General features: G+C 38.9%; 3 protein-coding genes across 3 annotated transcripts; 2 read left to right on the top strand and 1 right to left on the bottom strand.

Moving 5' to 3' along the window:
• Window positions 1–691: 691 nt before the first annotated feature.
• LOC114741522 (septum-promoting GTP-binding protein 1-like) lies at window positions 692–3,254 on the top strand. Its single transcript, XM_028929806.1, has 6 exons — window positions 692–1,101; window positions 1,187–1,307; window positions 1,385–1,481; window positions 1,641–1,680; window positions 1,821–1,904; window positions 2,778–3,254. Exons 1-6 carry the CDS (start codon window positions 697–699, stop codon window positions 2,940–2,942), a joined length of 912 nt encoding a protein of 303 aa, XP_028785639.1. The 5' UTR covers window positions 692–696; the 3' UTR covers window positions 2,943–3,254.
• Window positions 3,255–4,184: 930 nt separating this feature from the next.
• LOC114741501 (sigma intracellular receptor 2) lies at window positions 4,185–5,175 on the top strand. The gene is made up of 2 exons (XM_028929779.1): window positions 4,185–4,578; window positions 5,000–5,175. The coding sequence occupies exons 1-2, from the start codon at window positions 4,255–4,257 to the stop codon at window positions 5,171–5,173; spliced, it is 498 nt and encodes a 165-aa protein (XP_028785612.1). The 5' UTR covers window positions 4,185–4,254; the 3' UTR covers window positions 5,174–5,175.
• An 864-nt stretch (window positions 5,176–6,039) lies between these two features.
• Window positions 6,040–11,025, bottom strand: LOC114741502 (homeobox-leucine zipper protein HDG2-like). Its single transcript, XM_028929780.1, is given in 14 exon segments — window positions 6,040–6,535; window positions 6,624–6,981; window positions 7,080–7,175; window positions 7,307–7,578; window positions 7,706–7,880; window positions 7,952–8,152; window positions 8,263–8,364; window positions 8,476–8,901; window positions 9,015–9,203; window positions 9,276–9,393; window positions 9,501–9,712; window positions 10,311–10,346; window positions 10,348–10,561; window positions 10,800–11,025. Coding segments are annotated over 12 exon segments (2,235 nt in total). The 5' UTR covers window positions 10,417–10,561; window positions 10,800–11,025; the 3' UTR covers window positions 6,040–6,535; window positions 6,624–6,642.
• Window positions 11,026–12,907: the final 1,882 nt, after the last annotated feature.

A 12,907-nucleotide genomic window follows, 5' to 3' on the forward strand; every position in this document is an offset into this window, starting at 1 on the left:
TTAATCTCTTTAAATTAGTCAACTAGTTCTTATAATTAGGATCGGGAATAATATTATATATGCTGATTAAGATACACGCACACTGCAGATATATATCCTCTTTAAGAGCTTAACACGATTTATAAGTCAGACTTTTGTTTTGACATTGTGAAAATTCGTCCTTCGTAATTTTGTAAGTAATAAAATTTAAAAAAAAATTGTCTCCATAAATGCAATTTCTTAAAGATAAGACTGTGGTTACTGGTTCGTCGGAAAGGGAAATTTAGTTACCTAGAAGCATAGCCCCAACCAGAAGTAGGTGCCAGTTGATAGCGTGATTGACCTGTCAATGTCAAAATATCCGCAGCGTGACAAGGCGAAACAAATGATTGGATTTAATTAATTAGTAATAAGGTTTTGACCGATAATTAGAAACCCCCAATGAAATGCCCAACATACCCCTGTGAACCTGGAATGGAAGTGCCTGGGGTTTTTGGGTCAACGTTCCCCCCTTAAAGTTGTAATCTAATATTGAATGTCGATAGCCCATAAATTCGTTGTAACGGAAATCAGTTGATATCGAAATCAATTTATATTTATAATTCGTAATAAATTCAGTAAATATATGTTATATATTAATGGAGGGAACGATATGCCGAAACTGCCCCGGAGTTTGAAGAAAATAGAATCATATGCTGGAGCCGAACCTGATTCTTCATGGCCAGAGAAAATGGACGAGAGACTCGCTTCGGCTTGAGAGAGGCCATCCCATGGATACTCAGTAATTTTGATTTTAATGCAGAAACAATGACTCAGTTCGGCCGGAAAATCATGAAGTCAAGGATTCGCCGAACGATTCAACACCGTATCTCCGTCGTGCGCCCGTGCGTTCTCCGCATTCTTCACCGCTTCCCCTCGTGTTATGGAAGAAATAGATACCGCATGCTGTCGCTGCCGTCGTTGGCCGAGCAGCCGTCTTCGCCGACCTCTGCCGCTGGAGATACTGGTGAATTGGGGGAGGCGACGTCCCCTCTGTTCCATAGCCCTGAATTGGAGTCTGACTTGGTGGCTTTGAAGATCAGCCTCCTTGGTGACTGCCAAATTGGAAAGACCAGCTTTTTGGTTTGTGTCCTCTATTGCATCAATGTTTTTCATTTTATTTTTACCTGATCAATTGTTTTTATTAGTTTTTTTCCCTCTGTTGAAGGTAAAGTATGTGGGGAATGAAAATGAGGAGAAATGGGAACACAGGGAAGGATTAAACCAGATGGACAAAACTTTAGTAGTAGGAGGAGCCCGCATATCATATTGTATCTGGGAAGTAGCAGGTAAAAAAAAAAAAAAAAGGAAAATAATTTAGGAAGAAAAAAAAAACACTTCCATAATTATTTATGTTAATCTGCAGGTGATGGAAAGTCAGAAGACCAGATTCCACTGGCATGCAAGGACTCTGTTGCAATTCTGATTATGTTTGATCTAACGAGTCGGTGCACCTTAAACAGGTTTGTTCACTATTAAGATACTCGTAATCTCGGAGGCCAAAAAAAAAAAAAAGAAGTTTGCTCTTAATCAATTTAGGCTCATGTTCAATCCAGAATATTAAATTATTCAAGAACTCTAAACCCTGTAATAACTCTCTGTCCCGTGTAAATATGTTTCAGTGTCTTGGGGTGGTACAGGGAATCCCGAAAATGGAATCAGGTAATAATTTATGTTATTTCAAAAATGATGTCTGTTTAACCTCAATTCAAATCCAATAATGCAAAGCTTGAAGCCCCAAAATAAAAAGTTGTAAGAATATTTGGAACATGAGTTATAAAGTTGTACGTGTGATTTGGCAGAGCGCAATTCCAGTGTTGGTTGGAACCAAATTTGATGATTTCATTCAGCTACCTATTGATTTGCAGTGGGCCATCGCCAGTCAGGTAAACATTCCCCAACTTCACCCTTCCATTCATTTCTATGAAGCAAGGGAAAACTGAATTTTAGTCACTATATAAAATTACTTAATTTTTTAAAACTATAACAAATTAAATTCATGCTATTCAATCTAAAATATAATTGGTTAGTACTTTGTAATTTTCATGATATTCTTTACCATAATTTTTACTTTATAATAAAAAGAAGAGTGATATAATATAATTCAAGCTGCCCATGGAACATGAGAGAGAAATTTGTCTTGTTCAAAATTGCAATCACCTCTCACTTGATCGTATAGAAGTTGTAAAGAACATTCTGATCCATGGAAACTGTTCAGATTAGAGAAGACTTACCTGAATCTTTTCGAGTCAATGCTTGAAAGTGAAGCTTACATTCTCGTTTCTTCAATCTTACACATTCGCCATTTAATATAAATGTGGTTGTTGTCGGTTGCAACAAAGACTCCTTAAAGTGATAGGGACTGCGCCTCAAAAGCAACAAAAAGAGCCCCCAACCATGTTGAATTCAACTTTCCAAGAATGAATGAATAATTGTGATCCCCATCCATGTTGAATTCAACTTTCTAAGAATGAATGTATAATTGTGAGCACTTGATATTACAGTCTAGTTTCCTCTAGTGGCTAGACATACGCCTATCTTATAGATTGAATTAATTGTAAGATACGGTACCGAAATGTTGTACAGATTTATTAAGATCTGGGTGTTCAATCATGAATGATCCTAAAGGCAGCCATCCATATTCCCATGCCTAATTGTCTGCGTTTTGACAAACAGTGCATACGTTGTTCAAGTTAAATGCTTACAAAGAAATGGTAATTGTGCTTGTGATGTGTATGAGATTGTGATGGATTGAGCAGGCAAGAGCATATGCAAAGGCCCTCAATGCGACGTTGTTCTTCTCAAGCGCTACCTACAACATCAATGTGAATAAGATCTTCAAGTTCATCACAGCCAAGCTGTTCGACCTGCCATGGACAGTGGAACGGAACTTGACTGTTGGAGAGCCCATCATCGACTTCTAATCATGTACAAACTTTTGAACATTAACAATCGATGTTGGAGTAATCTTGTCCAAAACTCAACCGGGCCCCATTGAAATCAAGTCTTAAAGGGGCAATCAGAGTTGTTAGGCTTGCACGACGATACCCAGACAACGAAGGTTCTTGTCTCGAAGGAAGGGAAGCATGTTCGAAGTGCCGAGACTAGGGCCATCCTTCACTGCGGAGAGCAATGCGCCATGCAGAGCTCGATTGATTTGCAAATACCTGTACTTAAGGACCCTGTTTCATGTTCTGGCATCCATATGAAATTATTCCCTTGTCCATTTCACTTTTCGTCCCTCTGACCCGTCACCTCTCATACTTAATTATCTTCATCTTTTTAAATTCTTCTACAGACGGTAAACACGGGAAAAGTAACGAAGAAAATGAAAGATGCTACATGTTACTTGTATCAAAAGATTAAATGTAAGAAGCACGCATGCTCGGAGAAAAGAAGGGGAGGGGGGGTTAAACTTGTTTGATATTTGTACGGTGAAATTGTAAGAACGCGGAGATCAAAATTGAGGACCACATGAAAGCAACGGGCTACCAAACCAGTTCTTAAAGACTTAAAGTTGTTGTCGAAAAAGGCACACAACTCAAACTTCACTCTGCTCATGGGGATCAACTGTACAAATTTACATGGATCTGGTGGTTCATTCCTGCAATTGTCACACATATCACAAGCAGGACAATAAAACATACTCGATAATTTATTGAAAATATTGTGACAGCGTTCATTGTACAAGCTTCGCAAGAGATGATTCAACTCATGCTGGAACAGTCTTGTATGTATGGGTTTCTCATAGTACATGACGCAAATTCCACTGTTAACGTATCAAAATCTAAAACACTTGTCGTGCAGGATTAGAACTGCCAAAAAACAAAAGTCAAGAACAGACGTAACCCAATTTTTTTTTTTAAAAAAAAGAAACTTTAAATCTTTATAGAAGGGCTTCTTTACGTCGGTGAACTTTTTGCTTAACGGTAACCTCTCCCGTCGACGGCCAGTGAAGCGCTGCTATTTTGGCCCGAGAGACCAAAGTGAGATCCACTATTTTTAGAACTATACAATTTTATTTTTTTTAAAATTTTGAAGAATCAAATTATAAACGAGAGAGAGAGAGGAGCCGCTATTTTTACAATATGAATCCAAAGAAGGAGCGTTGTTGAATTTTAGAACTTCAAGATCCTGTTTTTTCTGCAACCCCATCTCTGTCTCTTTTACTCATTCTTGTGTCCCATCTCTGAGAAACCTGCAAGAAAAACACAGAACCTTGTAAGGCCAAAGGAAATGGGTTGTTGCGTAAAGCTGATAGACGCAATTCTGTTCCTCTACTTTCTGCTAATAGCACTGGTAGCTCCACTCATAGATGCTCAGACATGCGTGCCTGCCAATTACTTTCCACAGCCCCTTATCAAGTTCAGGACATGGTACAGCCATGAATACCAGGACTACCTAATCATGGAGAAGCCCCATTTCTTCGTAGGCCTGGTCTGGCTTGAGCTCATCTTCCAGTGGCCCATTGCTCTTATGAACCTCTATGGCATTCTCGCCGCCAACTCTTGGTTCAACACCACTTGCCTCATCTACGGTGTTTCTGTGTTTGCTTCCATGGTATTTACTTAATCTGTTTTCTTATTCTCCTTTGTTTCTTCAAAATAATTGTCGGCTTTTGCCCCCAAAACAAAATACATACTTTATATCAGATTTCGCTGTCACAAATGCATTTCTGAACAAAAGTTTTTTTTTTTTGGAACATTGTTTTCTTGTTTTTGATCCGGAAAAAAAATAATTCATATTTTTGTCAGGATGCCTGTGTCGTCAACCAGAAATGTCCAGCATCATCGATTATATAGTGTAATTAACTTAAAACCTGTGTATCGAGTTAGGGCTGTGGAATCTTCTTCGAGAACAGCATCAAAACCTGTGGATTTCTAATTATTGGCACACCAAAAAAAGACCGTGCGGTGTCATTATCATGTGGGAATATTAATTGAACCTGGATAATCTTTGTTTTGTGTTGTGTGTGTTGCAGGCTGCTGTGTTGGGAGAATTGATGGGTTCTGGAAGGGCATCAGAAAAGCTAGCGATGGTGTACTTCTCTTGCATGGTGTTTAGTGTTATAGCAACTCTGCGAGGCTTCATGCCGAATTGCACCTCCACTTCCTCCGGCAATGGCAAGAGAATTCTCAGGAAAAAGCGAGCTTGAATCAAACATTACACAATCATTCACTCATTAGTTCAACTTAATTTCGATCGTCTTATAGTTCAGTTTTCTCTCCTTTAATTTCTTGTTTCTTTTGGGTCCGCACCTCCTTATTGAATTGAGTATGTAATTTTGTACGACTCTGATCTGATTTTTTCGAGCTCCCCATGGTTGCTCCAAATTAAATGACGCATAGATCCCTATTGGTTAATTTCGGGCAAATTGAAATTCCATATAGCTAGCAGGTCGCTCAGCATGATTTGGGATTTGCATGGGTGCTCATCAGGATCTGGACGGTCCAGATTTATTTATTTTTATTTTTTAAAAATAATTATTTAATAGGTATAGAATAAAAAATAAAGATAATCTCTTAACTATCATATTTTTAAAAAATAATTTTTTCGTTTTGTAATTATTTAAAATATTAAATCTGGACCGTCAGATTAGATCTGTACGGCCAGATTTCTCATCACTTGATGAGCACTGGGAGCTCACTTGATGAGCGAATGCAGGCCCGATTTTGTGCACTAATTTGCATTACTATACACAAGGTTTTTAAATTAAATATTTGTCGGTCAATATCTTTTTGCATATCGCTTTGGCCATACGATCAAAACAAAAAGTTAGAGGTAGTCTGGGCTAAAATATTATGACTGTATAGTTGTGCTTATATAACTGCAACCGATTCAATAATAATGACAATTAAACAGTTCAGTAATATATAATTTTTAAAATTGTGACTAATAATCTGATAGCCATTCGTAAAATAATAAAAATTTAAAATTTTCTTTCTCTGCAAGGCCAAACTGGTTGGATTATCCAACATTTCCACTACAAAGAACAAAAAAAGCAAACTGAAGAGAATTACGTAAACGAAACGAAAGCGACTTAATTAATTACCAGCAAGCAGCAACATTAATTGATTCCAAAACTTGAAAATGGGTAAAATAGATAGTGAGAAAAATTAACGAGTGAACACTAGTGGGTGCAAGCTTTCCACCACCTAGTGCTTAATTCTGATACACAAGGAAAAAATAACAATTGAAGAAGGACAGACACATATAGTAATGGAGGTAACACGAAAGCTATAAAGTCCTAGTCATCCAAAAAGCTAGCTCACCCTAACCACGTAGTCTTGAATAGAATAGGGAGTAGTTAAACGAGCAGGGTTTAATTTAACTCTCATATAACATTTTGGGTAAATAGGAGGGAAGTCAAATCCCGAACCTTAATCCTCTCAGTAATCTTTTCAACTACAGAGAAGGGCTCATGCAAATAAGGTGCGCTCTTGACTTGTCCTCGTTCGTCCTCTCTATATATAAGCTGAAGTTCCGCACATCACGTCTTCTCATTCTCCTAATTAAACTGCAACACAACCAACCAATCAAACAGACCATTACACAAATTAATAACAGCAACCAGGCTGGACAAGAAGGGTCATAGCTCAGCTTACCAAATTGACAAATTAGTCATTAGGCAGCTTCACAGGATAAAGAAGCCTTAATTCTCTCAACAGTGCAGGCAATGAGATTATTGACCGTGGCAACGGATCCAAGAGAAAGTTTCGCTGTGGGAACTGAGTCAACCAAAATTTGGAAGGCAACAGTCAAGAGAGATCCACCGTGTCCCGTGGTTCCATCTGGAAGTATAGCAAATCCAGAAGGAAGAAGGGCCACGTAATCAGGGTCCCCTCCATTTAGAACCAGGTTCATGGCCGCTATATCCACTGGTGCATATACCACAAACGACCCCGTTGTGTCTCTGCAGCTTTCTTGCAATATTAACATATTGCTTTGGCTAGAATTCGCACTCTACAGTTATATAAATATCCACGTTATTATTCAAATTTACTACATGGTCTCCGGAAAATGATAATAAGGTTCGCAATAGTTACCAGCTGTGAACTCACATTTACCCGAAGTAGAGATACACAATTCCCTGTGTCCTGGCCATTAGCTATATGTGCCATTTCTTGGACTACTCCACCATTCGAAAGAATATCCCACTGTTGTTATAATATAACGGGGATTCAAAGTGCACGTTAATCAAAACAGATCAATAGTACGATGCATAAGGGACACACACTTTGAGCCATATACGTAGAGCGAACAAATGTGAAGGTTGCATGACATATACCTCATTTCTGGAATTCTCATCACGGAGGAAATCAAAAACTCTATTAGGTGGAACTGGAAGCCAAAAAGAAGTTGCAGCACTAAGAACAATGCCGGGAGGCCTTCCCGGGTCATCCACACTCTTACGGGTCATTACCCTTACGTCATCAGCTCCAGTTCCAGACAGTGTAGTCCAGGTGTGAGCAGTAGAAGCACTCACCCCTGCACAAAAGCTCATCACCATTCTCTCTGCCAGTTTCAGCATGCTCTTCCTCCCTTCTTGATTCGTTATCACTACAACACACAACAATCAAAATCCAACTCCCATCAATGATTAATCCGCTTTACTTAACCCTAGTCCTTTCTAATTACAAGACATTATATTTAGCTACATATAGAAATAGTAGTTAAGGAAACATACCCCCAACATCACCGGGGGGAATATTTGTTGCCATGGAACTAGCAAGCCTTTCGCATTGTCGATCCAAAGTAGCCACCCAACGTTTTGCCCCAAAAGCATGTCCACAGCTGACGAGCTGCTTGTATAGATCATGAACTCCTCTATCGTCCACCTCCACATGCTCAACCCAAGTCACCTACGCCATCGTCAAGTCATTATTAATTGAACAATAATACCAGAACTTATATATACTTGTTAACTGCGTACCTTTGAGTAGCCGTTAGGCATTTCATGAATTAAGCAGCCGGAAGGCCTTCTTCTACATCTCACTGAAGGGCTAGGCCGCAAATTATCCAACGATACATCCACCACCGCCCATGTCCCTTCCCCATGCTGTTTGCAATATCTTACGAAATAACTCTCTCGAGTTGGCACTAGAGGTGTAGGTACTTGTAGCTCTGCCGTCATCTGCACCATCAAAAGTTCGGTTTTCTCTGTGCTTTGAATTGCCAAAGTAATGATGTGCTATTAATTTCACAGAATATCAGTAAGGGAAGTTCTAAATCATAAGTCTCTACCACTTGCAAGGCTCCATTGTAGTTCCCAGCCACCCCCGTCGATAATACTTCCAGGGTCATTGCTCTTGAGACCATACCCGAGAACACCGTGGACCATTGATTCTGGTGATTAAAACAAAATGTCAAGTCTAGAACACATATAATGTAGTAAACACTAAAAGGAAGAAAAAATAACCACATAATAGGACCGCAGAAGCCCTGATATGTGCCTACCACATCCATGAGGATCTCAACAAGACTGATATGGTTCATGATAACAACAGCAGTTTCTCTAGAAGCTTCACACTTGAATCCAGCAGGTTTTGGACCAATGCCACGGGGGAAAATTCTGATATATTCATCCTCGTTAAGGACTGTGGTAGTTCCGTCAAGAGTGGTCATCCATAATGGCTCACCCATTTGTGCCATCCTCACCAGCTCTTCCATGGCAGCCACAGCTAGCTCTATTATCATTGGCTTATCGGCTTCGCTAGGCCCGCTGATAGACCTAACAACATCTCCACCTCCATATACGTCCCCACCAAAACCACTTACACCAAGTTCCAATGGCCGCGGAGGAATACTTGTTGGGGAAAGCAGTGGATAGTTCACCACTGGCTTCCCCACGTACTTTGCAGCAATTGCTGAAATCCTATCAATCTGAACATAACGGCAACAAAAATGAGTCACATTTAATATAAGGTGTGGGTATACACACACGTACTTAGCTTCATTACTCGAACAATAAGTTCCAAAATTTTGGATTATTGTACCTCTTCTCGTAGGCGACCATTTTCCATCCTCAAATGATGCTCATCAAAAGACATTTCACCTACAGCGGTTGGTCCACCGCAATTTGGACATGAGGCATTGCTAAGAGCTTCCCTATACCTCATGTTGTCCGCTCGAAGCTTCTCATTTTCGGCTCTAAGTTGTGAGTTCTCTTGCCGCTCATGTTGGGTCTGTAATAATTAACACAACATATCATATATATATTTAAGGGGTTTAGCACCCAAAACATTCCATAAGCGTACCTTCATCTGAGTTCGCTTGTTTTGGAACCAAAACTTGACCTGCAATGGCTCTAACCCTAATTCCCGGCTCAGTTCCTTTCTCTGCTTGTCATCTGGATGCGGACACTCCTTAAAGAAACTAGAAAATAGAATAAAATATAGTTCGCATCTTTGAGATGTCAGTATGTATGGGGAAATTGAGAGGAAGAAGAAAGTAGATGTGTTGTGTCGGGTTAGCATTCTCACGCTTCCATTTCCTGGATCTGGTGCTGAGTGTGGCGGTGGTAGCGCTTCTTCTTGGGACGGGGATCATGGTCGTCGCCAGAGGCGCCTTCCTGGTTTTCACTGCCGGACTTGGTGGCACTGTCGAAGTCGTCTTCTCGGATGCGGGGGACATCGCTCTCGGAGGTGTTGGGAGCCATGTCCAATGGGAGGAGCTGACCTTCCATCATGTTTGGCTGGAACATATCTACAGATCTTTAAGATTCCCAAGGCTTATGGTTTTTCAATCTAACAAACACAATACCACAAAATAGTACCACTCAAAAAAGAAACTAGAAAACAACGTTTTCTAACACATACTATACTTACTTATGTTCACACAGTACAGGATTTTACAATTATTTTTGACAACTAAAAAAGTCGTGCGGAAAGGGATTTGACTAGTTTTTTCAGTGGGGTAAACCTAATGATGTAAAAGTAAGAAGATTTGAACAGTGAGAGAAGAAAGGATGACGCGGTTTCCGAATATCGAGAACGATTTACCTGGTATAATACGTGAATTACTCCGCTTCGGTGAGATCAAACTTCACTAAAACGGGTAAAGTATTGCGATATTCTCATGAAACAGAAAATTAACAAGGTTTAAGAAGAACGCCGAAATGCGAAGAAAGCAGAAAAATGAATCTAATCGCAGCCAGCAAATTAGTATCTGAATTTTGGGGAAAGATATGGAGGACGTGAGGTGAAAAAAGAAGGGGGCCGGGGAGGGAAATCGAGAGAAGAGACCTTGGGGAGACAAAATAGAGACACGTGGGCTGAAAGTGAAGCACCGACCTGGCCGAGAGTGAGACCTGAGGATGATCCAAAACCCACCAACGTTGCCGTTCCTTCCCATCACCGAGGTCATATTTCTCGCCGGAATCATCATACCGGCAGGCATATTTTCACTACCAAAAGCAGTATTTCCTCTTTCTCTAACTTTCAGTTGTCTCAGTACCCACTAGCCAGAACTGATAGGATGCCTATTATGAATGAAGAACTTTTGGGGTTGAGTTGCTGAGCTGTTGACCGATGGTATGGAGGCACTACAAAGAAGAAGAAAAAACAAAGACCGTGAAATTGCAGGCATTACAACGTGGCCTCGTCTGCAAGAGAGAAGGTCTCATGTTTTATACCCCAAACACATCAAACTTCCTTCATCAAGAAAAGGAAGTTGAATACAGTGTTTTGCGACGATTTCCTTATTCAACACAAGTGATCTGTAGGCCGTAAATATACATGAAGGTCTAATAGAACTTGTGCAGAAATACACTTAACAGTTACCAGTGATCAGCAATAGTTCTGTTGAAGGCGATCAAGATCCGTTCTGGGGCTAAAAGAGGACCCTTTTGGAAAAGCCGTTCGATCTCAGAAAGTTACGGTAAGCGCTAATAACCGTCAAGAGACGAAGAGTTTGCTGGAGGCATGATCCAGCTGGTAGCCAGAAAGCTTGTTGACAGAGAGGAAAGGGACGGGGGAGGAAGAGGAAGAGGAAGGAGGAAGAAAAGACAAGGAATTGAAAGAGGTAAAGGAGGCAACAGATGGAGAAAAATATGACAGTGATGAGTAATTGCAGAGCGTATTGAGAGGGTGCAATTGCATTTAATGGTAGGCGAAGGAGGTGTAATTGCTAGTGTGAAAGAGAGATATGCAAAGCATTTTTTTTCTTTTTTTTCTTTCCATTACAAACTTTTGCCCTTGCGCCTTGTGATTTTGGGGAAAATAAATAAATAAATAAAAATCCGTACTTTTGATGGTGAGCGACGGCTACGAAGCCTCCTCGATCGTCATATTTTTTCTCCTTTTCTTTTTCCTCCATACTAATTATCTATATATAAAATAAACGTATTTGTTTGGAATTGAAAGTTGAAGTTTTTTTTTGGGGGGGAATTTACTGCTTTTAGCGCGGGAAAATTATGGACGAATGAACAAATCGATGTAATGAATGCTATATTAATTTTGACACCGCTTCTCTTTCTGCATGGTATAGACTAGTTAATACTAGAACCTTTTGTTCCTCCTCCCCCCCCAAATCCATTAATTTCCAACCATATGAGTAAGTTGTAAGCAGAATTTATTTTTATAAAGAAATTTATTCGAATTGATTAATACAAGAAGCCAGGGGTCAGGAGTCAGGACTGTGTAGGAGCCGATTATTCCGGCCAGAGAAACTCGATCGCTATATCGGCCGTATTAATTCGGTATTTTAAGGAACGTAACTTAAATGGATGATGCTTTAATTAATTGCATTGCATCGCATCATCGTAGTCAATTAAATGCGGTTGACGAATGACTTCGATTTTTTAACCCCAAAAAAATTGACCAGAAAATGTTTTGAATTTGGATTCATGTAGTATGCTGAAATGCGTATATACTCGTACATTAAAATGCGTTTTTATATTTCCGTATAAAAGCATGATATTTCTAAACTACTACTTAGAAACATTATTAGATTAAAAATGTTGGTTGATGAATTTGATAAATTGATTTGAGAAAAAAAATAATAAATATAGAAGACAGAATAAATTGAAGTTTGATTTTATATAAAATCAAATCCAACTTTCAAACTAGGTTTTATATAAGAATTGAAGGGAGTATAAAATATTTTTGAAATATAAAGGAGAAAACAGAAAATAGAGGGTGGATAGAAAAACAATAAGTAAACATATATATCACGATTTGCATAGTTTTTCAAACAACATGCGTATCCTAATGCTAACAAGTTGGATGTTGGTCTTATGTTTATAGAATACTTTCTGTTCTGTTCTAAATATACATCAATTTGTTTTGTCTCTCAAATTTATAATATGTTTTTAAAAATATTCCTATTGATTGTTAGGTATTTTCATCCAAGTATAATTTTAATGTATATGATTGAATAAGAATAATTTACAAAAGTCAACACATATTTGTTACAAATAATAATTTACTAATTTTTTTAATTTCTTCAAATTATTTATCTGACTCTTACATTAAAGATCGGAGGTAGTAATTTTTTATGAAAAAAAAGTTGGAAAGTTGGCTTTGACGCATTTTCTTGACAGGGGAGAAATTGAGATACTTGACGTCCCACGAGCTTGAGAAATAAAGATAGTAGAGAAATTGAAATGGTTGTTTTGTTTCATGGAATCAATGAGCCGGGCAAGATTGACCATTGATAATGATTTTGGTAATAAATATAATACGACTACGTCAAGAAACAAATTGACATAAAATACTAGGCCTTACCTTAAACTATAAATGCACGAAATGCATTATTGGAGGAAAAAAGGAGAGAATGGAAAGTTAATTATATGAGTGGATATAAATTCCAGGAAAAGACGACGAATGGTCCCTTGACACTACGTACAATCAGGAATTTCAGGTGAATGCTCCTTCTCGCTCTTTTTCTT

Source organism: Neltuma alba, unplaced genomic scaffold (assembly GCF_004799145.2).
Source record: "Neltuma alba isolate B1F8T4 unplaced genomic scaffold, ASM479914v2 tig00003408_pilon, whole genome shotgun sequence".
Classification (NCBI taxonomy): Eukaryota; Viridiplantae; Streptophyta; class Magnoliopsida; order Fabales; family Fabaceae; genus Neltuma; species Neltuma alba.